The sequence below is a fragment of the Lepisma saccharinum genome, chromosome 18 (genome assembly GCF_977018435.1).
Source record: "Lepisma saccharinum chromosome 18, izLepSacc3.1, whole genome shotgun sequence".
Lineage (NCBI taxonomy): Eukaryota > Metazoa > Arthropoda > Insecta > Zygentoma > Lepismatidae > Lepisma > Lepisma saccharinum.
Window position 1 is genome coordinate 31,554,091 of NC_139246.1, and position 22,568 is coordinate 31,576,658.

General features: G+C 40.6%; 1 protein-coding gene across 1 annotated transcript in view; it reads left to right on the plus strand.

Annotated features, from left to right (window-relative positions):
- Window positions 1-22,568, plus strand: part of LOC146001944 (ras-like protein family member 10B) — a 408,584-nt gene that overhangs the window by 297,203 nt on the left and 88,813 nt on the right. The window contains exon 3 of the mRNA XM_083139665.1: window positions 8,129-8,277. Within this exon, the coding sequence (XP_082995791.1) occupies window positions 8,215-8,277 (63 nt within the window). The 5' untranslated portion in view covers window positions 8,129-8,214. The remainder of the gene's footprint in view (window positions 1-8,128; window positions 8,278-22,568) is intronic.

Genomic DNA, 22,568 nt, shown 5'->3' on the forward strand with positions numbered 1-22,568 from the left:
GTTAACATCATCTGTGTTACGTACCCAATAGGACCAAGTAATGTGAATAGTTTGTCAAAGACGAATAGAGATGGCAGCACCAGGCGTGCAAGGTTAAGAATTGGCATAATATATGTGAATAATTTTATAAATAAGAACAAAGCAAATTGGAAAGATGAAAAACAATAGAATATATTATAAGAAGACAAAGAATAAATATGAAAGAAGTAAATTAATATATATATATTTTATAAATCAAATCAGTGATCACATGTAAGTTAATATGAAAATTAAGGAAGTCAAAGCACTGATACAAGTTTGTGTCTTTGAACAGATATTGCATCTGTTTGGTTGATTTACCATTCCCGTAGTGGAAATTTTGTTTACATCAGTGGCGAGCGCGTTCCGATCGACGCCCCACAGCACTTTTTGGTTGCGCGGTTTAACCGTAGCACCTACTTGGATGCGCATGTCAATCGGCTGCACCAAGTATACACTCTGTTGTACCTAGTTAGTGGTGGCGCGTTCCGATCGAAGCCCCAAGGGAGGATATTAGTATTATTCCCAAAGCTTGGAGGAAAAAGTTAGAAAAGGATAAAGGAATTCGTAAAATAGTCAAAACCTAAATAAATTTAAATCCAGAGGGAAGTTCACAAAGAAGATAAGAAGGAAGTCCAGATCCAGAACGTCCATTAAGGGAAGTCCAGATCCTACATATTGAGAAGGAAGTCCAGATCCAAACCGTCCATTGAGAAGGAAGTCCCGATCCAGACCGTCCATTGAGAAGGAAGTCCCGATCCAGACCGTCCATTAAGAAGGAAGTCCAGATCCAGATCTGTCCATTGAGAAGGAAGTCCAGATAGAAGAATATACAGATAGACAAAATAAAATAATAAAAAGCATAGAAGAAAGTAGCTTATCATGTAAATATTCTTACTCCATGTATCCTGTGTTTAAATAATATATTCGTTTAAACGTCTCCATTGGAAGGCATCCTGTCTGGTTTCGTTGTCTACAAAGAACCCTACCCTGTAGATAAGCTAGCTGAGTTTTAAGATTAAGGTTTATGAACCTTTGCACCAAATGAAGGTAGCATCTGTAACTAAAGGGTTTCATGCGGAATAAAGATTAGGTCAACGTTCAAAATTAAGCATACCAACTTGCTTGTCGTGAATTTCTAAACCATTTTGATGTCACCTTTCCATTAGAAAAAAATTACTTGAAGATGGTGACGATAACCTATTCCAAGTTTGCCTATTTCCCAAATCATGGATAGGTATGTTTGATATCTTCTTCCCAATTATTATTTGTTTAAATTAGATGTTTTCTTACCTATGAACCGTTGTGTTTTGTACGTTTTGAGAAAAAGAACAGCTTCTTTTGTTCTTGCGGTGATTATTGTATCATACATTTTTCCAACGATTTTCTGTACAGACAGTTTTTGCCCATGTTTCATATAACAGGTTTTTAACCTGTGTAATTATCATCACTATTGTTACTGCCATCTTCTAGAATTGTTGAAAACAAGAAGAGGAAGATTTTATTTAATACACATGGATGAATCCAGTGTTAATGCTCCAAATGCTCTGAAATGTTACACCTCATTTACACCAGCCTCGGGCAATGTTAATTACTAGTTTGGTTTTAGTGCAAGCCGCTTCTGAGGATAATTACAATAGCGACACCGCAGGGAACACAAATGTCTTGCCCTGCCGGCCATACTGGCCAGAAGTAATTCTCCGTATCAACTAACCAATGAGGTCGCCGGAATGCACCATGTGATATTTATACAACTAATTGTTGCCCGAGGACAGGATAAACGACCCCACCATTAGACGATAGAACTTTGCTCCACTTTTCTTGCATAACTCCCTTCGCCTACCCTCTTTGCTCTAGACGTTCGGATGACTGGAGTATGCAGGGTTTCTTGGAAAACCTATCTTGTCTGTGTTGACAATGATATCAAGTCATCCTGGAGGACTCATATTTGAGCTATAAACATTATTTGCATAGTATTATTTTAAGTTCGCTTTATACACACATAGGCTAACCTGAACTGGACATACAGTTTAAAATTGGAAACTGTAAACGGAAACTTCGTCATGGTATGGTCCACCGTCGTGATTCTACGCTAACAGAGCGCTATGCTGTCAGAATGCTACACTGTCAAGATAGTGCGCTGTCAGAATACTGCACCTTGATGCTATTCTGTCAGGATGCTTCATTGAATACCGTCAACATTCTGTCATGTCAGGATATTCTATTGTGAGGATGGTATATTGTAAAGATGTTACACTGTCAGAATTCTACATTGTCCAAATATTACACTGTCTAATTGCTACACGCCAAAATCCTACACTGAGAAAATACTACTCTGTCAGGATACTACGCTGTCAGAATACTATTATATATATATATATATATATATATATATATATATATACTATTATATTCTGATGCTGCGCTGTTATGATGCTACGTTGTCAAAATTCTAAAGTCACAATGTTACACAGTCAGAATGCAACACCCTCAGAATTCTACATTGTCCCAACGTTACACTGTAAAAATGCTACACTGTCAAAATTTTACACTGAGAGAATACTATACTCTCTGGATACTACGCTGTCAGAATATACGCTGTCAATATACAGGGTGGCTCAATAAGTCACTTAACACCCCCAGTACAAGGCCACTGCGGCATGGGACGTGAAAATGGCGATGACCAATCGTTATCAGGCCAAGGGGGAACCACATTGACGTCACTCGCATGGTCGGTAGCCATCTTGATGTCCGCCATCTTGAATTCAACTTCAGAAATTTAAATGGGAAGGGGGTCGTGCGACATATCAAAATGGGCTAGAATTTCATATTGAGCATGTGTTATAACTTTGTGGTATTGTTAACTCTGCAACAATTAAAGTTAGGTGAAAACAAATGTCACAGTTGTTTTCCTGGTGACATTCTAGCCCATTTTGATATGTCGCACGACCCCCTTCCCATTTATATTTCTGAAGTTGAATTCAAGATGGCGGACATCAAGATGGCTGCCGACCCTGCGGGTGACGTCAATGTGGTTCCCCCTTGGCCTGATAACGATTGGTCATCGCCATTTTCACGTTCCATGCCGCAGTGGACTTGTACTGGGGGTGTTAAGTGATTTATTGAGCCACCCTGTACTACACCCTGATGCTGCGCTCTCATGATGCTACGTTGTCAGAATTCTACAGTCACAATATTACACAGTCAGAGTGATACACTGTCAGAATTCTACACTAGCTGAATGGCTGTCGTCAGAAAACTACACTATGTTCCAACGCTGTTAAGAATTCTGCAATGTCAGGGTGCTATGATGTGACGATGATACAATATCAAGTTGCTACAATGTCACAATAATACATTGTTAGAATGCTACACGGTACTCGACAGGATGCTATGTTGTCAGATTACTACGGTGTCATCATGCTGAATTGTCAAATTGCTCATTGCCAGTATGATAGAGTGCATCACACATAAATTTGCCGTTGCGTAGATACCAATTTTCGTTTCGTCTCCCTCTCTCTTAGTATCACGTGTTCTACCCTGCTCGAAAACCTTCGCTATTGTTGCCATATTGTCATTCCATTCCTGGACACACTCGCGCAAACATCATTGAAAACAATTGAATAGCGCTCCAGCTCGCGGTTCACACCGTTCGGCAGGGACGGTAATGTGGCAATATAGCACGGCGTAGTGGTTGCTTCTTTTATGCAGTGCATGTTCATTGGCTAGCTAGTAACTAGTGTTGCCAACTGTAATAATGAAGCACTATTTCTGTCACGGAAGGGGAAAGGCAGGTAAAATGACGGTGAGTTTTGTTGGATTGGAAGCACCATATTTTTATTTTATACTAAGTATTTTACCGGTTTGACGTTGTGTACGTGTATTGCGTGTGCGTTTGTTAATTAACGTTAAATTCCATAATGCCTCCAGTTCTGTCAAAGTTGAAATCAAAAACCTTGCATAGCCAAGCTCGGGAAATTCTAAGCAACGTGCACGAGTTCATGAAGGAGAATTTTGGCAAGAGAGCAGCGCTACGACTGGAGTTCCTGAACGAACAATCAGGGCTATCATGAACGAAAGACAATCTCTTAAGATGTCAGAAGGCCCCTCCACATCATTCCACACTCCCGGGAAAGAACGACAAAGACCAGCGACCAAATCGTCAGTGGACGCTTCCGATGAAAACGTTATCCGTAGGCGCATATACGACTACGCTCTGCGTGAAAATGAAGTGCCGACATTGAAAAAATTGCATTTCAAATTACAGGCGGACATACATTTTGCGGGAAGTCAAGAGAGTTTGCGACGTTTGCTGCGAAAGATGGGATTTAGGTGGAGGAAGAGGAGGTTGTCATTTTTTCTGCTTAATGCGATGCATATTGTTTTCTGTGTTAAAATTGCCATGCTTTGATGGGTGACCAAGTTCATAGCAGGGCCGGCGGAAGGGGAGGGCGAACCGTCCCATCGCCCAGAGCGGCAAAATTTGAAGAGAAGAAAAAAATAAGCCTATTGAAAACTGTGATCGAGCAAGATATTCTTTTGCGCTGAATAGTATTGAAATAGCATAAGAAGTCTCATTATTTATTTTATATTTTGATGTTTTAGTTAGGAATATATTGATTTTCAATTTTCCGTTGCTGCGTAATGACCGGGGGGGGGGGGTCGAAATAGAGCGGCATCTGCCGCCACCTCCCAGGGAGGCAAAATGACTAGAACCGGCCCTGGTTCATAACAAAAGAAAAAGCCGCGCAGCTTATCGTCTAGTGGCAGTGTATGTACTTGTTATTGTTGTGGAAGCCGGCATCCTTTGTAAATGTACAACAAAGGCAACCGACTGTCGCCGATCTCAGAGAGGAAATAATAATACTGCTTGAGGAGGAGTGTTATGGTGCAATTGTAGCGGTTTAACACGTTGGCATGTTATTATCTGCCGTTGCAGTTCCATACCAGTGTATACAGGTTTTGGGAGTGAAAAGTTAGATCGCCACCAGTGCATTAATGCAATGAAAAAATAATATATATATATTTTTTTATTTTGTTTGAAATCACTCAAATAAGGAATCGTATGAAGAAGTCTTCTTTGCAGCATTTTTGGTAATTTTACTTATGTGTTAGTTCATATTTTGCGAATTTTTAGTCCATATGTATGTAGCTACATGCCACTTGTTAGTACATATTAATCCTAGTCCTGGTATAATGCATGACGTTTAAAACTCAACGTTAGATAGACCTGAATTCTCTAATTTCCTTGTTGTACGTAACAGCTGTGCATTGGCGCACTGCAGCGATTTTTCTATCTGCTCCATTAGCAACACTGCTTCTTTAGTTGTTTCGCGCATCGCACGGCAGAAATATCTGCGCTGGACTCTACATTGTCAGAATCCTACGCTGCTAGGATTCTACATTGTCGTGATGCTATGTTATCATGAAGATACATTGTCGGGATGCTACACTGTCAGGGTGCTACGTTGTCATAATGCTATTGATTGCCACGGTCCCGTCAATTTCCCCAACACCACTTGGATCAAAAAACCACAATATTTACTTTGAATCTCAAACCAAGCGAGAGCTGAATCAGAAACTGCACTTGAGCATTAGTGACAAGCTCTGCCTTTTCAACATCGAATTTACCCATCGTCAATTCAAAGTGGATAAGAGACGTCGTACCCACCCCTCCCCTCGCATCTCTTCACCCGAGATCTGGATCGGGCGGAGACGTCACCCGTCCTCCATTTTCTTTCCCGTCATCCTCTCCGAGAGCTCCCTTCGAATGTCGCATCAACTCGACGTCTCTCTGAAAATCTGCCGACTCGGTCATTAATCTTAAACGACAGGCAACGCCGTTCCGAAAGAAGCTTCCGGTATCCAAAGCAATATCAGGAAAGGTCGACTCGAATATTTCACACGGTGGGGGAGGTTTTGTAACTGAAAGCAAAAGTGATGACATCACCACAACAATCTGGACTCTGTTGAATGCTAGGTATTTCTGTTATAAAACTGTTATTCCTAAAGTTTATTTACTTGGTAATGATATGATAATTTCAGTAATAGGAGATTTTTAATAACCGTACCTTTTTATTGTTTTGGGCTACTGACAGATACGGGGTTGATACAGGATGTGTTCCTTCTTTGCAATTATTACTTATTTATTAGTTTCCAGGCTTAAAGAAAAAAGCACAGAAAATTTTCCCAAAATTGGAGAAACCTTACGATGTGATTCATCCTCATGGCTGTAGCTTAGTACTGGCATCATATCCCTTTGTTCTTTGTTTTCCGAATTCTTGCTCTTTCTTCCTTACTTAGTTCCATCTCTATCTCTTTCTTTCTTTCGATCCTCTTCTATCTCTCTTTTTCCTTTTCTTCTGTACCTATCTCTTTACATCTTTATACTTTCCTCAACTTCTCTCTCTCGTTTTTACACATCTATCTACCATCCTTTGTTTCTCACTTTATTCCTTCCTACTATCGTTTCTCTATTAAACTCACCCTCTTCCTCTCTTCTCCCTTCCTTCCTTTCGACTGTTAAATCTCCAAAACTCTCAATTTAATTTCTCTTTCAACCTGTCTACTACCCTCTCCCTTCAATTATCTCTTTAGTTCCTAATCCCCTCTCTCTTTCATCCTTCCTACTATCTTCTCTCTACAATTCTCGTTCATTCTAGTCTATCTTAATTTCTACTGTACCCTATCTATAATTACAGTAAACCCTCGTTAACACAAACTCGCTTAAGACGAACACTCGGTTAACATGAACAAAATGTTGTCCTGGCAGGGATGTATTATAGGTTATAGAAAGTTTTATCGGCTAACGGGAATTTCGGTTACCACGAATTACGAACTGTTTTGTAGTCCGTTGCGTCATTAGATCTCATTTAAAACGAACTTTCAAAGTTTTTCACAATTTTTTCCGTCGTTCCTCTGCTATACCGCGTTTGGTAGAACCTGTCCCGCTTCCCGCGCTAGGGAGCGCTCAACAGTTTCGGTGTCAATGAGAAACGAGGAAAAAATCGTCTGCTGGGCAGCGAGGAGCGAATGAAAGCCAGAAGAGAGGCGTTTACGTAGACGCTGTTGCGACGTTGCGTATTTTAATTGGCTGCCTGGCTTTGACTTTCCCCAGCACGGAAACTGTTGAGCGCTCCCTAGCGCGGGAAGCGGGACAGGTTCTACCAAACGCGGTATAGGTAAGAAATCGCTCAACAATCTCTATCATCTTTTCAACAATAAACTTATAAAGTATTGTAACCAACAGATTAAGATCAACAATATGTTCTAATGTGTTTTCCTATTCTTTGAAACATAGCCAGTAGGAGTAACATCAAGATTAATACTTTGTTGCAATTGCTCGACAATCACGACCATCGCGTCAACAATGAGCTTATACGTATTTAACCAACAAATTCAGTTGAGTGTTCAGATGTGTTTTTCTATTATTTAAAACGTAGAAGACGGAATCCCAAAGTTGGAGTGTGCTTGAGTCAACGGTTAGCACGAATCTTATCACGAACTCTTGATTTTCGGTCCCTTGGGATTCGTGTTAACGAGGGTTTACTGTATTTCTCTCTTCCTTCCTTTCTACCGTCTCCTCTCTGCAATTCTCACCCGTCCTCCATTTCTTACTTTCTCCTATCCCCTCTATACAATTCTCTCTCAGTCAGTCATTCGGGTCTCCCCGATGGCGCAGTGGTAGCGTCGTCGCCTTGTAATCAGGGAGTCCCGGGTTCGATACCCGGTAGAGGCACATGGCACAGTGGTTCGGATCCAACTTTAAACTGTAGATGTAGTCCCGATTAGCCTTACTGTGCATGAAGTGGACTTAAAACAACCAATCAATCTTTCTCTCACTCGTATAACATGAAATTTCACACAAAAGAAATTGTAGATTTCAACATGGCATCTTAAAACGAACAAAGAAATATGAAAGGTCACAAATTTTCGAGGAAAACATTAGGAAAACGAGATAGTTATTAAAGAAACGGTGAAGGTAGGGGTCATTTGGACCCCATAATCGTCCCAATTGTTTCAAGTATTAAGGAATTGTGAAGCTTATCTTCTATAAATATTTACATCAGATAGATGTTTACTTATATGCAAAATTTCTCTATGTTTTCAGAACTTGATTTGGACTATTTAGAGAAGAGAGAATATGACAGACGGAGCGTTGATGTTCCACCGGAAACGGAAGCAAGCCCCGATTCCATGGACCTCGTCAAGGTGATCATCCTGGGTGCTCCGGGTGTGGGGAAGACCTCCATAATACAGGTGAGATTGATGACACATTACACAGGGCTTTTCAGAAAGATTCAACTATTTCCATTTGATAGTTTTATATGTCCTGAAGAAGGTAAGCAGTAAATACCCAATCTGCAATGCAGCATATACCGTACTCTTTGCAACATATTCCTGTCAAATGGCTCAAGCTCTATCCATGAATATATAGTGAAACCATGTTCAAAAAGCCAACCGAACCCTGTTCTATGGGGTTGTGCTCACGTCCTCAATCAGGTAAAAGCTTGGAAGACAGCATCTTCGAAATTGGCGGACCCTGTTGGTGAAGTCAGTTACTATGGAGACCTAGCTCCAATTTTGATATCCCTCGGCAACGGTTACATATGTGTATGGTTTCAAATGCCCTTTGTACAGTGCCTTTCAAGCTGAGGTGGCCGTGGAGCGGCGGCTAGCGCGCCGGCGAGTAAGAACGTGTCTGCCGGAAAACTGGTTACAACATCCGCGTAACTGGAACCGCTAGCTATGTAATGAAATAAGCTCGTTTAATTACATTTACAGTTACAATTAAAATGAGTACGTACCTTGTTGCAAGAACTGTTGGAAATGATGGCCTCCTGCATCCACACATTTACGGCATATTTATAGGAATTTTTCAATAACACGTATCAGTTCCTCTTCCACAATTCTACAATTTCTCTCTAGATATTTTCTTTCAATTCTCCTAATGTATGGCTTCAGGTTTAAAAGCTTGGTAGCTCGCCAGGCAGACGTCATGGAAATGTATCTTTCTTGTGCGACGCGCCGGAGGGATTTTTGAGAAATATGTTTCAATCGTGCTCCAACGTCTTCTAGTTTCGTCTCAGTAAGCACACGTCGTTTCCTCCTTCGCTTCTTATCAAAAACAGACCCTGTTTCCCTAAATGTGTTCACAAGTACCCGAACACTGTCTGTGTGTGAAACAGGAACAGCTAGGAATTCTGCCGCAAAACGCATTCTAACTTCCCTACAAGAATTCGTAATGACGTAAGAGACGTACATAAAAATTAGTTGTTTTAAATTGTACGTGGCATAATTAGACAGCAGAAAAGCACCTGTAATACGTAATCTAAAACAAAACAATCTATAACACTTGTTAACACTTTAACACTTCACAAACATTTGCAAACTGGACACCAGCTAACAGGATACTGAAGCTCTGACGCGTCCAGTGCCAAGGTCAGCGTACAGCTGTGGATGTAAATGCCATATTCCGTCCTTAGTATTCTTAGGGAGGGAGATGGGTTCCGGTCCTCACCAAAGGAAAGTCGCCAGTTCACTGGTAAATTGATTGATCCAATTCTTGTTTTAAGTCCACTTTATGCACAGAAAGGCTAATTGGGACTGGACCTACAGATTAAAGTGGGATCTGAACCACTTGTGCCTCCACCGAGTACCGAACCCAAGACCCCTGGATTACAAGGCGACGACGTTACCACTACGCCATCGGGGAGGCCCAGTTTGCTGGTAGAGTTTGATGTGCAAAATATATCGAAATGGTGTTGTTGGAAAGCCTTCTATTGAACACAAGTGTTAGAGGGTGAACGGAGGCTGTTAATGAGATTTTTGGAGACTTGTACTTTTTGTGCATATTTTTAATAACAAACAAATGCAGTGCTTTTCAACCCACCACCACATTCCTTCTTTATGCCAGAGTCTGTCTCTCCATTTCTCGTTTTTACACTCAGTACTTTATTTCGTTAATTTTCTGCATATCTTGCACACTCTTTCTCTTTAAGGGCAGTGTTGTCAACTTTGCTCTCTTGGAGCCAGATCTGGTTCTTTCGTGCACTCGTTTTGCTGTGAACTGGTGCGCCTGTCCTCGTGACCCATTATGATGCCATCACTGGTTCCGGCCCACATAGACCAACTTTTGCCATGATTATACATTTTGCACGTGACGTGAGGGTGTTATATTGGTTGCGTCGCCCCACCCCCTCTTATATCCCCAGCTACTTGTTTTATAGCGCCATGTTGACGTGATTTTGGCATAATACAGGGTGTTCCAAAAGGAATATCGGGGTTTTAATTAAGTGTATATTCTATTACATATACAATACAGAAATGAAATATACCTTAAAAGGAAGGGTAACTCAAACAGTTTTTTGTCACAAGTTACAAGTGTTCAATGTGGGATCCCCATGTGACACGGCACACATCTAGTCTGTAGGCAATTTCTTCACACACTGAAGCTAGCATGTGTGGTGTAACAGACTCCACAGCTGCATCAATCCCGCGTCGCAATTCAGGGAGGTCGGCAGGTAGCGGTGGCACGTATACACTATCCTTTACATACCCCACAAAAAGAAATCGCAGGGGGTGAGGTCGGGAGATCTTGGGGGCCATTGCAGAAGAGCCACGTCATCCTCACAATGACGACCGATCCATCGTTGGGGAAAAACAGCATTCAACAAATTCCGTACTTCACGATGAAAGTGAGGGGGGCGCCTTTTTTGCTCAAAAAGTAGTACCAGTGATAGTGTTTTCCACAGAAGAAAGGTCCATACACTTGTTCTTTGGATAGAGCACAAAATACATTCACTTTTGGCGAATCCCTCATGTGCTACACTGTTTGGTTGGATTTTCAGACCCCCAAATACGCACATTATGCGTATTCACTCATTCACTAAGATGAAATGAGGCTTCATCACTAAAGATCACACGTGTAAGAAAATCATCTTCCATGTCCAGCACATTTTCGTGGAAGTTGGCACGGGTCACATTATTTTCAGGCTTTAGGGCCTGTAACAGATGTAGACGTTACGGCCTCATGTGCAGTCTCTTCCGTAACACCCTCCAAACAGTCGTGGACAGCATTGACAGTTCTCGACTCTCCCGCCTTACAGATTTCCTGGGACTCCGACCGAAACTTGCTCTGACCTGTTCCACTTGCTCATCTGGTAGACGTAGCCTTCCGGAGCTCTTCCCTTTGCACAGGCACCCCGTATTCTTAAATTGGTTGTACCATCTTCGGATGTTGTTAACAGATGGGGGATCAAATCCATATTCCCGCCTATTTTGCACTCCAATTGCTGAGTTATACCTTGCGAATTCCAAGACACAGAAGGCTTTACGCTCAGGAGTCATATCCATCTTTACTACTAGCGCCGTGCTGCGGCGGAGTTACGAAACATCACATCACAAGTAGAAACAAAAACTGTTTGAGTTACCTTTCCTTTTAAGGTATGTTTCATTTCTGTAATGTATATGTAATACAAGATACACTTCATTGACCATCATAGGACCATCGGTGGATTATTGAGATTGGTGAAGCCTCCGGATCTAGATGGTGAAAACTAAGAATAAATTGTCATCAATTTAGACTTAACGGTAATAGCAGCACCCACCCCTTTGACAACTAACATTACCCTAGGAAGAACTTTATCCAGACTTTGTAAATCTAGCTCCTTGAAAGTCAGTTTTAACTCAATTTAAGGTGAAATTTAGCTCTTTTATGAGCATCAGATTTGGCAACACTGCCAGGAGAAATGCATTGGGCTTATGGGAGTATTATTTGATTTGTTCTCTTGGGAATATAAAACTTCCGATGGAATAGAAAAAGATGTCAACGGAAAGAGGGCAGTTTGAAATGATGTTGAAGTTGATTCCCCATAAGGAATACATGGGGCTCCGAAAATTCTTATTCATCATATTTTTCAAACATCGTGTCCAGCATAATAATTAACATAAAACAACACTTCCACTTGCAACATGGAGAGAAATTCATACTATTCGATACACCCAGGTTTTATTTAGTAGAAGTGTCCATTCGGGTGACATTGAAATAAATACACAATTGTTGCGTAACTGTAACTCCTCCCCTTAAGTTTCTTTCGCTTTCATACTCTTCCCCTCTCATTCTTTATCTTGCTCCCCATCTCTTTCTCTGTGTGTCTTTCTCCATATCTATCACGATCTCCATTTCTTCTAGCTCTTTATGTTCCTTAATCTATCACTCTAATTCTATCTTTCTTTTCGTCTCATTTCTTCATTTTTCTCTCTACTAATCTCTTCTTTCTATCTTTCCATCTCCCTTGGTTCTCTCACCATCTTTCTTGCTTTTTTCTTTGTATCTCTTTCGATTTACTTTTTATCCCTTTCTCTCTCTCTCTCTCTCTCTCTCTCTAGTTATAATAATTTATCCCTGTCCACCATGCTGTGTTATCACTTTGAGACTCTGCTTCACTATATTTCTCACTCCTCACCACTCGTTTTTCGCTTTTTATCTTTACTTTTCTTCCATTTCTATGACATTCAGCCTCTATCATTGTTTCGGCCTATTTACACCGCTTCCAATATCTTTCTTCGCATTTCTCCCCTTCTCTCTCGCTATTTTTTTCTTTTCTCTCTGTCCATCACGTTCTCGTGATGTGTCCCCTCTCTTCCTTTCTCTCTCTCTCTATCTGAAATGATTTTGGAAGTTGAATCAATCCATGCTCTCCACTTCTCCAAAGGCCTCCCCGATGGCGAAGTGGTAGCGTCGTCGCCTTGTAATCAAGGGGTACCGGTTTCGATTCCCGGTGGAGGCACATAGTGGTTCGAATGCCACTTTAAACTGTAGGTCCAGTCCCGATTAGCCTTACTGTGCATAAAGTGGACTTAAAACAAGAAATAAATCCAATCCAATTCTCCAAAACTCACCACTGCAACATTTGATTCAGATATTAAGAATCTGGGAGAGGTACCATTAAACCAAATAACAGACCTTGAAGGGAGGCAAAAAGGCTTTACAATGCAATTTTCAGCGGAACGCGAAATGTAACTCAATATATTTAGCAAAGAAGGATGTTAACAAAACAAAAAACAAATAGTATTTCGCCCCAAAAGAGCGTGGAAATCTTGGCTTATATTTTTAGCATGGCTTTCAGAAGAATGTCAGGAGGGTTTAGTTTTGGAATGGAACGACGAAATTACATCCCAAATTAAATTATTTTCCCTTTCTACCTGCCTCTCCCGTAGGACGGTCGCTCCCGATAATATCCCAGGATTACATCGGCTTTCCTCTTCTCTTCCCGCATCCCCAAAAAGCTCTGTCGGCGACATTACACAGGCTAATTATGGAGGTTTTAATGTACGTGGTGCGGTGCATCATGGGGCTATTTCCTGTGTCGGGGCTGCATGAGTCAATGTGACAAAGTAGTTATTGCTTTGAAGTGGCAGGTTCTATTTCACGGTGTATGCTCGCATGGAAGTGTATTTCTCTATTTTTTATCTCTCTGCTTATCTGCAGCGCCAAATGCAGGTTCTGGGTTCGATTCCCGAAGGAGGTTCATTAGACACTCGCTTCAGGTCTCACTTGAAACTATAGGCCCAGTCGTGATCAGCCTATATACAAACTGTTCCCGGCAATTTGATGAGGCTTCTACCGGCCTGTTTACTCAGATCAATTGTTGCTTTGTGTAGTAAGAATTGCATAATCTGTAGCAAGAATAATCTTTGGAGCCTGTTTCACACCCACAGATTACTTTCATTTTTTCCCATCTTCTGTGAAATAAGGGGGAAAGATGTAAGGGTATTTTAATGTAAAGAAATTATGTGTATTTTAGAAAAGAAACGGCTTGAAAGTTGTTATAGTTCTTGTCTTGTCCAGTCTTACGGCGGGAAGTGGGGAACGTGGAAGCGACCAATCCAGCGTGATGAAAAATACAGCAGCCTGTAGAACGAGGTGCGCGCAGCACCTTCTCCCGTGACTTCGTAACTCCACCGTTGTTGTCTGGTTGCTCTGCGGGGTATTCCCCGCTCCCCACTTGCCAGCATGTTGAGCGCCCGCCGTAAGAGTAGACACGAGCTATAGATCCAAACTAAAAAAACGAATGAATTAATTAATTTTCTACCGTGATGTAATGTCAGGCTTATAATTACGTTATTATTTTTTTAAAAAATAAACTTCTTTACTCTGTTTGCCACATCGCGGTGAGTGCTCCCTTTGAAACGGAAGACAGCCCTTTTCAGGACCACACCAAGAGCGAGAAGAGATCTTCAAACAAAAGCCTCAGAAGTCGAATTACTCACAATGATACCAAAACACGACAAACAAGTAACAATAAGAAAGTGAGATAGGACACAAGGAAACGGCATTCTGCACGGAAGTTGTTACGTGTCCATAGGAGCGATGAAAGGCAAATGTTTGACGTAGACAGTAACAAATGGCAGCAGCAGTGACAAAGAATAAATCTAATTTTGACAAAGTAAATATGTGCAAAGGATGATTAAAACAAAGATGGAAAGCTAGATAATTACAATGAGTAATTGAATCAAGTCAAATGTGCAGCAGTGAATTATAAAAAAAGAGGAAAATGAGAAAGAGAGTTGACAAGTGCATTTTGGATATGTATAAAAAATCAAACAAGTTTGGAAACCGATTTCGATCATCGTCATTTGTACTTTTTAATCTTCCTCTATTCTAATAATTCATTGTTGCACATTCGACTTGATTCAATCACCCTTTGTAATTAACTGCACCTGAAATGCCTTTCCCGGTCATTCAAAACCTCTATTCATCAATAGTATTAGGTACATTAAACTATGGAATAGAACTGTGGGGGTTAAGGGGGGACAACACAATAATTGGCATACAAACAGAATTTTATAAGAGAGTAATAGGCGTAAGCAGAGGCACGGCCAACTGTGGGATTCTTAAGGAATTGGGACTGAACAGAGACACGGTACAAGCACGGATGAGGGTTGTTAAATATTGGATGCGATTATCACAAGAGGGCCAAACTACGCTGAGGGGACAATGTTTGGAAATACAGAGAAGGGAGGAAAACGTTTCCAGCTGGGGTCTGGAAGTGAAAAATATCTTATATAATAGCGGAATGGGTTGGCTATGGGAAGAGGGAGGAAGGGGGGGCATCTCATCAGAAAATCAAATCAGAAACAGGTTACTCGACATAGACAAACAAGAAATAATAGCAGACTGCCAAACAAAGACCTCAATCAGGGAACAGTTAAGAGTAAGAGAATGGGGGAAAGCGAAATATATCCAGGTTGTGGGAAAAAATGAAAGAAGCGCGCTGGCATGGTTCAGACTAGGGGGATGGAAACAACTAAGAAAGAAAAACGAATCAGGGGAAACGATATGTCCTTTGTGCGAGGGGGAGGAGACGGACAAGCATATCCTACTGAACTGCCCTTCTACACGTGACCTAAGGGACAAATGGATGAAAAACTTAACAGGCAGGAAGGTGATAGAAGTGGTAGACGACAGAATAAAGATAAAGGAAGCGGGGCAGCAAGTGGGGAAATACCTGGGAGAAGTAAGAGAACGGCGGGGGAAAGCTATTAGAGAAGGCAGCGAAATGAGTGATCATGCTCCAGACGAGCCATCTTTATAGTGTAAGTGTGTGTAAAGCAAAATGTAGGCGTGTTTTGGTGATAGTGCAGGAAAAAAGAAGTGAGGAGAAAGACTGGAAGAAGAACTGCCGAGGGAGGGGAAGAATGTGTATATAGGGGACAAAGTAAGAGACAGTTTAAACGAAAACTAAATGTAACAAAATAGTGTAGAAAAATCAAAAATATGTAGTGCGTACAGCCTATGGCTCGCACAAAAAGAAAATAAATCTATCTATCTATCCATCTTTGTCTTAATCATCCTTTACACATTTTTACGTTGTTAAAATTAGTTTTATCCTTTGTCACTGGTGCTGCCATCTGTTATTGTAAAAGTAAAATATTTTCCTTTTATCGCTCCTATGGACACGTAACAAAGTGTAGCCTAGACAAATCACTTCAATCCTGATATGTACTCTATCTCCTTATGTAGAGAGCATTGGATGTCTCTATGAGAGCTCAACGTTAGAGGAAAGCGAGGGAGCAAGACCAGCTGAGGCACTAGATGTTGGGAGGTAGCAATGCTACTTCAATCGGCAAGTATTTCAAGCGTTTCCTACGGTCAACATAGTCGTCTGCTAGTGGCAAGATGGCGGACAAGAGGTACGTGCAGTTAGAGTATAGAAGAGAGCGCAAGTTTGTTTTCTGGGCGAGAGGAATGAAGCCGTGAGGGAAAGGGAGTGAGGTAACACCGCCATCTTGGGATGTGCCACAGTTACAGCTGATACAGTGGTGGAAGTAGAGATATGAGAGTGGAATGTTCGTTTATAGTGCATACTATCTGTACATTTGAGTGACACTGCGAATAGATAATAAATAAGAAGCTATGCCTCTGTGCGCAACTTTCGGATACAACAATAGAAGTGGCAAGAAATGTTTTTAAAAAAGAAGGAATTGAGAGGTCCCCAGATAAACATGCTTACAAGATATTTACTTTTATTATACACGCATTTCTGTTGTGATTTTATTAGTGGTATTATTATGAACGGTATGTATACAATTTTTAATTAAAAATTGTGACATATCGGAATAGTGAAAATCGTTCGAACGTTTCATAAAGGTAACTATTGCAAATGTTTATACGTGTTGAGAACTTTGTGGAATGTAAATTCATTGAGCGAACAAAGAGAGACTTCAGACATGGAAAAAGAGAGATGTGTCGCTTGGAAACCAACCATCAGAAATAAATGAGACCTTACGAACCGAAGCGACACGCCAAGCTGAACGTGTCGCTCGAACTGGGCCGTTTTCTTAATACCGCCTCGGTGTTGGTGGGGCATGCACGTTTAATTATTTTGCTAAGAGCTTCGTGCTATTGTTTTTGACGATTTAAACATAAAGAGACATAACAAGCAGCCTTAATTTTCCAGACGAAATTCCCGCTCGCTGAATGTTAAGAAATAGAAGCAACAGCCAGGTGAAACATCCCAACATGGCGGCCGCCGCAAGCTATTTTGGCTTCAGCTGATGTCACACGCTCTCTCTACAACTTCTATACTCTAAGTACGTGCAGCACAGCTGTAAGGGAATAATAGCTAAGTGATTTCTGGTTCAAATCGTCAACCATTACAAAAGGCTAATAAGTAGGGACGTTTTAAGGATAACAAAAAAAAATTAGGGAAGCAAAATAAAGTATTTAAAAATGTATTTAGGTAGATATAGGAGGCAAGTTTTCGGTGTCTCGGAATCGTGAAATTACGCGAATAATGACATGTTTTAGAATAACACCGAATTTTGCACTTTAAAGTGAAAAACGCCGCGAAATATGCAATATAAACTGGTGATAACATTTCTTCTGGTCAAGAAGAATTACCTAAAGCTTTGTTAGATCTGTCGTCTCTAGTCTAGTTGGTGAAAGTTCGATTCAATAGGAATTGACACGCTTCATTTATTCCCGTTTAGCGTAGATATGACTGACAGTGTTTAACCTCGTCCTGAAACAGAATTCGCTCGGGGAGAGGGAGTATCTTCAAAGAAGGGAAATTTATTATAAAGGGGAAAATTTTCAGGGAGAAGCACCTGTTGTGTTTCGGGGTAAGGGGTTACGTTGTGTATGTGATGTGTGTGTACACAGAACGATATTTTGAGGTCGGAGAAGGATTTTCTTGTCATTGTTGGGGAAAGTGATATGTATGACTATTTTCAAAGATTTGGGTAACATTATTCAATAATTTCATATTTACTGGCTGATGATATGAAACACTGTAGTTTTCTAAATGGAAGAACTTTGGTCAATTCTCACAAAGGTAAACCTTAATTATTATTTTTTCATTTAAACTAAAATTCGTCTCAATTTTCCAGAACTAAACCAATGTGAAAATATTAAGCATAGAACGAACAGTAAAAACGCATGTAAAAATAACCGATTATAAATTAATAACACCGAATTTTTCCCTAAACTGCGAAAAATATCAACGAATTGCAGTAAAAAATAACATCGAAATTCAGGGGAATTTAAAAAGAAAACTTCACGTCCCTACTAATAAGGATCCTAACATTTTTGTTAGTTATTGATAAAAATTAATAATCCTTGTTAACTTTCGTTTTAGTGGCAGTGTAAAGCACAGATGGCAAGGTGATTCTCAATTGTTATCAGCTGCAGCATCCTGCTTCTTAAATGCCATAAAAAATACCAAACTAAGAAACGTAGCTTTGTTCCAACGATAAGCGTTTCTGAAGGAGCTCACAGATACTATCTCCCAAGATTGATTGAGTTGGTGTTTATGCACAGTAAGGCTAATCGGGACCGGACCTACAGTTTAAAGTTGGATCCGAATCACTATGTGCCTCCACCGGGTATCGAACCCAGGACGCCTTGATCACAAGGCGACGACGCTACCACTACGACATCGGGGAGGCTCATTCTCTCCTATAACTTGACAAGTTTAAAAACAAGACGTTACAAATAGCTGTTGCGCATCTCACACCACATTTCCCCACTCCATTCTCCGCAGCGACGTTGGTTCGCAGTGTTACAATCTGGAGGGAGCGGAATGGTCTGAGTATTTTCAACGAAATTTGTATTCGCTTTTTCCTGGGCTGTTTTCTACCTGTCGGAGTACAGAAATTCAGCTCACCTTTCGCCAACAACTCTTTTCTTTCTTTTAAAACTTGGCCTCTCGATGACGCAGTGGTAGTGTCGTCACCTTGTAAGCAAGGGGTCCCGGGTTCGATTCCCGGTGGAGGCACACTTTAAACTGTAGGTCCAGTCCCGATTAGCCTTACTGTGTATAAAGTGGACTTAAAACAACAAATCAATCCAATCCAATTCTTTTAAAACTTGAGAAACCATCCATTTAGATACTCCCCTGGCGGTGATTGTGGACTCGACAACATTATACTAAAGTTTATACTGATTTCGCAAATATGTTTCAACATTGTAAACAATTATCTGGCCCGTCCTCTAAGGGGCTTTCCATAACAGATTGTGGATTTCGTTGGACCCGGCATGATTTGATTTTTGCATTTCAAAAATATGCAGCCAAGAGTAAAGAGCAAGAACATTTCAATGCTTCAAAAAAGAACACAGGCAAGCGTGTTATCAGATTGCCTTCTCGCAGTGATTGTTGTTAAAAAAAACCTATGCTCGATGTCGCATTCAGAAAATGAAGTCATTCAGCCTGTAGTTTCTCTTCGTTATAAACCTTAACGCGCGTCCGTAATACTACAGTTTACGATCCGCGCACCGCACGCATTTTCAAAGACCGGATTAAATCAAGTGAACCACTGATAAACTTATATGAGCCGACACCGTCAATGTAAAATCGTTTATCATATTTGTTTTAGCTTAATTTTGCTGAGTTGGCACCACTGGTACTCTCAAGGCCAGACCAGTGAGTAGAAGAGTGGTGGGGAGGATGACGTAACAGAAAGTGCTCCGGAGCGATCTGCTCATATTGGGACTTAACTTGTCAGGTTATAAGCTAAGTCTTCTCAGGTAGTGATGCAAATCAAAAGAGCTGATTTAAAGAAGTTACAATTTAGATTACGACATGTTTTAAATAATGTTTTAGTTCTGTGGGCTTCAGCCCTGTGGTTCGGATGTTGTACCATTTTTTATAGTATTCTGTAGTCATGGTGTTTCTATCGAAACTCAGGTCTTGGTTATCATTGTATCATTGCCAGTGGACATCATCCTGGAGAACCCCTCCTATACTCCAACCGGTGGAGGTACATAGTGGTTCGGATCCCACTTTAAACTGTAAGTTCAGTCCAGATTAGCCTTTTATGTATAAAGTGGAGTTAGAACAATAACTGATGAATTCACATCATTCCAAGACGGCTCCATGCAGGTTCGTAGTTGACCATTCCATTTATTAGCGAAAAAAATATTTTCTCAAACTTTTCGAAGAAATTAACGAATAACAAATATTCTATTTACACATAATAATTATTATATTCTGATTATAATCTGTTTGTTTTATAAATCTCGGGTTTCTATATTATCAAATAGAATGTTTATAAACATGTCTTTTCTTTTAAATGATTAACACCATTTTATCAATAAATGTTATTAGATTGATTATAACGAAACTGGAATATAACCAAACAATATTTATATCTAACAAACTCTCTAGCCTTCTTAAACCCGAAGGTTTATGACTGCAGCAACACTAGCCTTTCAGCTGTCCCTATCCTGAGCAAGATCAATACAATCTTTTCCATCCCCCTCCGATTTCCTTTCGGTCTATCTCAACGTTATCCCCCCATCTTTGTCTTGGTCTTCCTACAGGACTCTTACCATCAGGTTTTCCAATAAGAATCCCCAAACAATATATATAAAAAAATATTTTATCAGAGATTAACTCTTTCTGAATTGTCATACTGCTTGTTATGGATAATAGGTTAAGGGATAGGAATAGAAGTTGTAGAGATGAAATGAACAGCCTCGTAGGGAATTCGAGACAGGAATCTCTGAGTTCAATAATACGAGCTTTCACTTTTCTGTAAAAGTTTCCCCGATTCCATAAGACTTCCTGATTAATCCTCTCGCTTGCTGTAAATTTCTTATCCAGCTCGGAGAGATAGAACCACTTGTTTACGTTCTCAGAATTCCTTGCTCCTCTGGAATTCTTCTGGAGACATCCAGGCAATCCCTCCCAAAGAAGTCTTGAGAAACATATATTTCCTTTCTTGCTTCTCTCGCAGCGACCTTCAGTCCTACAAATCAGCCTTTTACAGCACGCGGAAACCTCCCCAGAAGGATTTAGTGGTTTTAAAAAAGGAGGGAAAACGAGATTTTTCCCATCCTCCTTTTCTTCAGCTCCCATCCCTTCTCGTTCTAGCGCCATTGTTCTTGATATCGAACTCCGGGCAAAGTTTCAAAATGTTCTCTCGGACTCTGTGGAAACTACGGAGCACAAATCACACTGGACGCAAGAGGGAGGGATGGGGTTTCCTCTCCACATTGTAATGGAGGGGATGCTCCCTGGGGAGTGCTTCAGTAAGCATTGGAACAGACGCCCAAAGTAGGACTGGGACAGTTGAAGTAACATATCCTTTCTCTTTCTCCAACTAAGGAGTTTGCATCGTCTCGCGACTACAAATCGATCGTGAAAGTTCCCAAATCGATAATCATTGTCCCTATAAGATCTCTGCACTGACTAAGGAGCAGTGGGCATAGGAAAAGTAGCTGCGATATCGGCGAACCAGGAACTACGTCACTGCTTATATCCGGCTTAAGGGTGTCTTGGCTAGACTGCCGAGCGATAAAACAAGTCACGCACGGTTTGTAGAAGCTTCTAGCCAAGCGCGTATCCACTGGGAGAACGATATGGACTATCGCCCCTTCCAACTTCCAAGCTTATGGATCCTTCACATTTTTGAAAACTCAAATGATCTCTCTTTTATTACCAACTAGCTGATTAGCCGGCGTTGCTCGGGTATTTATTTATCCCAATCTTCTATTACACAGAAAAATAATAAATTCTAACTATAGTGTAAAATGAAACTAATTTTAAATGTTATCGTGAATGTCACCAATTAGCTTAGCGACTCCGAAAACTATGGATTCGACACTAATCTAAGTCATTTGTGGCACTTTATTCTTCACCCCCTCTCACCCTCCATGCCGATAGGTGATGAACTTGGAGTTGAACCTCATTGGGAGTGTCACGAAAACTATGGATTCCATTCGCAACACAGCCTGAATGTTAGACAATCCGAGAAACACTATCGTTGTGCGGATTGCCTAGTTACGGATGTCTGTTCGGAATTTAATATCGGTGGTTCTCGATTATTTTTAGATATCACCCCTTCCCACCCCACCCCTAGGGATGCCAGGGATGTCTTAACCCCACAGTAATTCTTTCCAGGTTGCAAGTGATACGCGTACCAAGTTTGGTTGAAATCACTCCAGGCGTTCGAGAGTTATGACGGAACAAACAAATATACACACCCACACACACACATACATACATTTTTATATATATTTACCAATTTCAACAGTCTCAAAAATATTTAAAGTTTAAGTCAAGTTTATGCTCATTATAAGCTAATCGAAACTGGACCTACAGTTTAAATTTGGATCCGAAACTGTGCCTGAAGAGGGATAGAACCTGTGATTTTTCTACAAATCTCGTGCTCTAAACAACTGCTCCAATGCACCCATTTCCATATCCTCATGTTGTTGGTAATAGTTAGTGCCTATATGGTCCTCTCCCCTCAAAAATTAGAAAAAAAATCATAAATGGAGCAATAATTAATACACAATTCTTGAAGATGCCGAGGAGTAGTTGTTAGAGTACCGTTTATGTAGTATAATCACGTGTCTGTCGTGAGTTTGATTCCCACCACCGGCAAAAGAAATTTCACCTCAAGAAGAGGTGCTCTCTCGAAATGTGGTGTTAGAATAAGTAAAGTTTAAACCACTAGACAATGGATAACGTCCAACTAATTCTAATGTAGAACCATTGTCACTAACATTCAGAAACTTATTAAACACTAGCATATTTTGT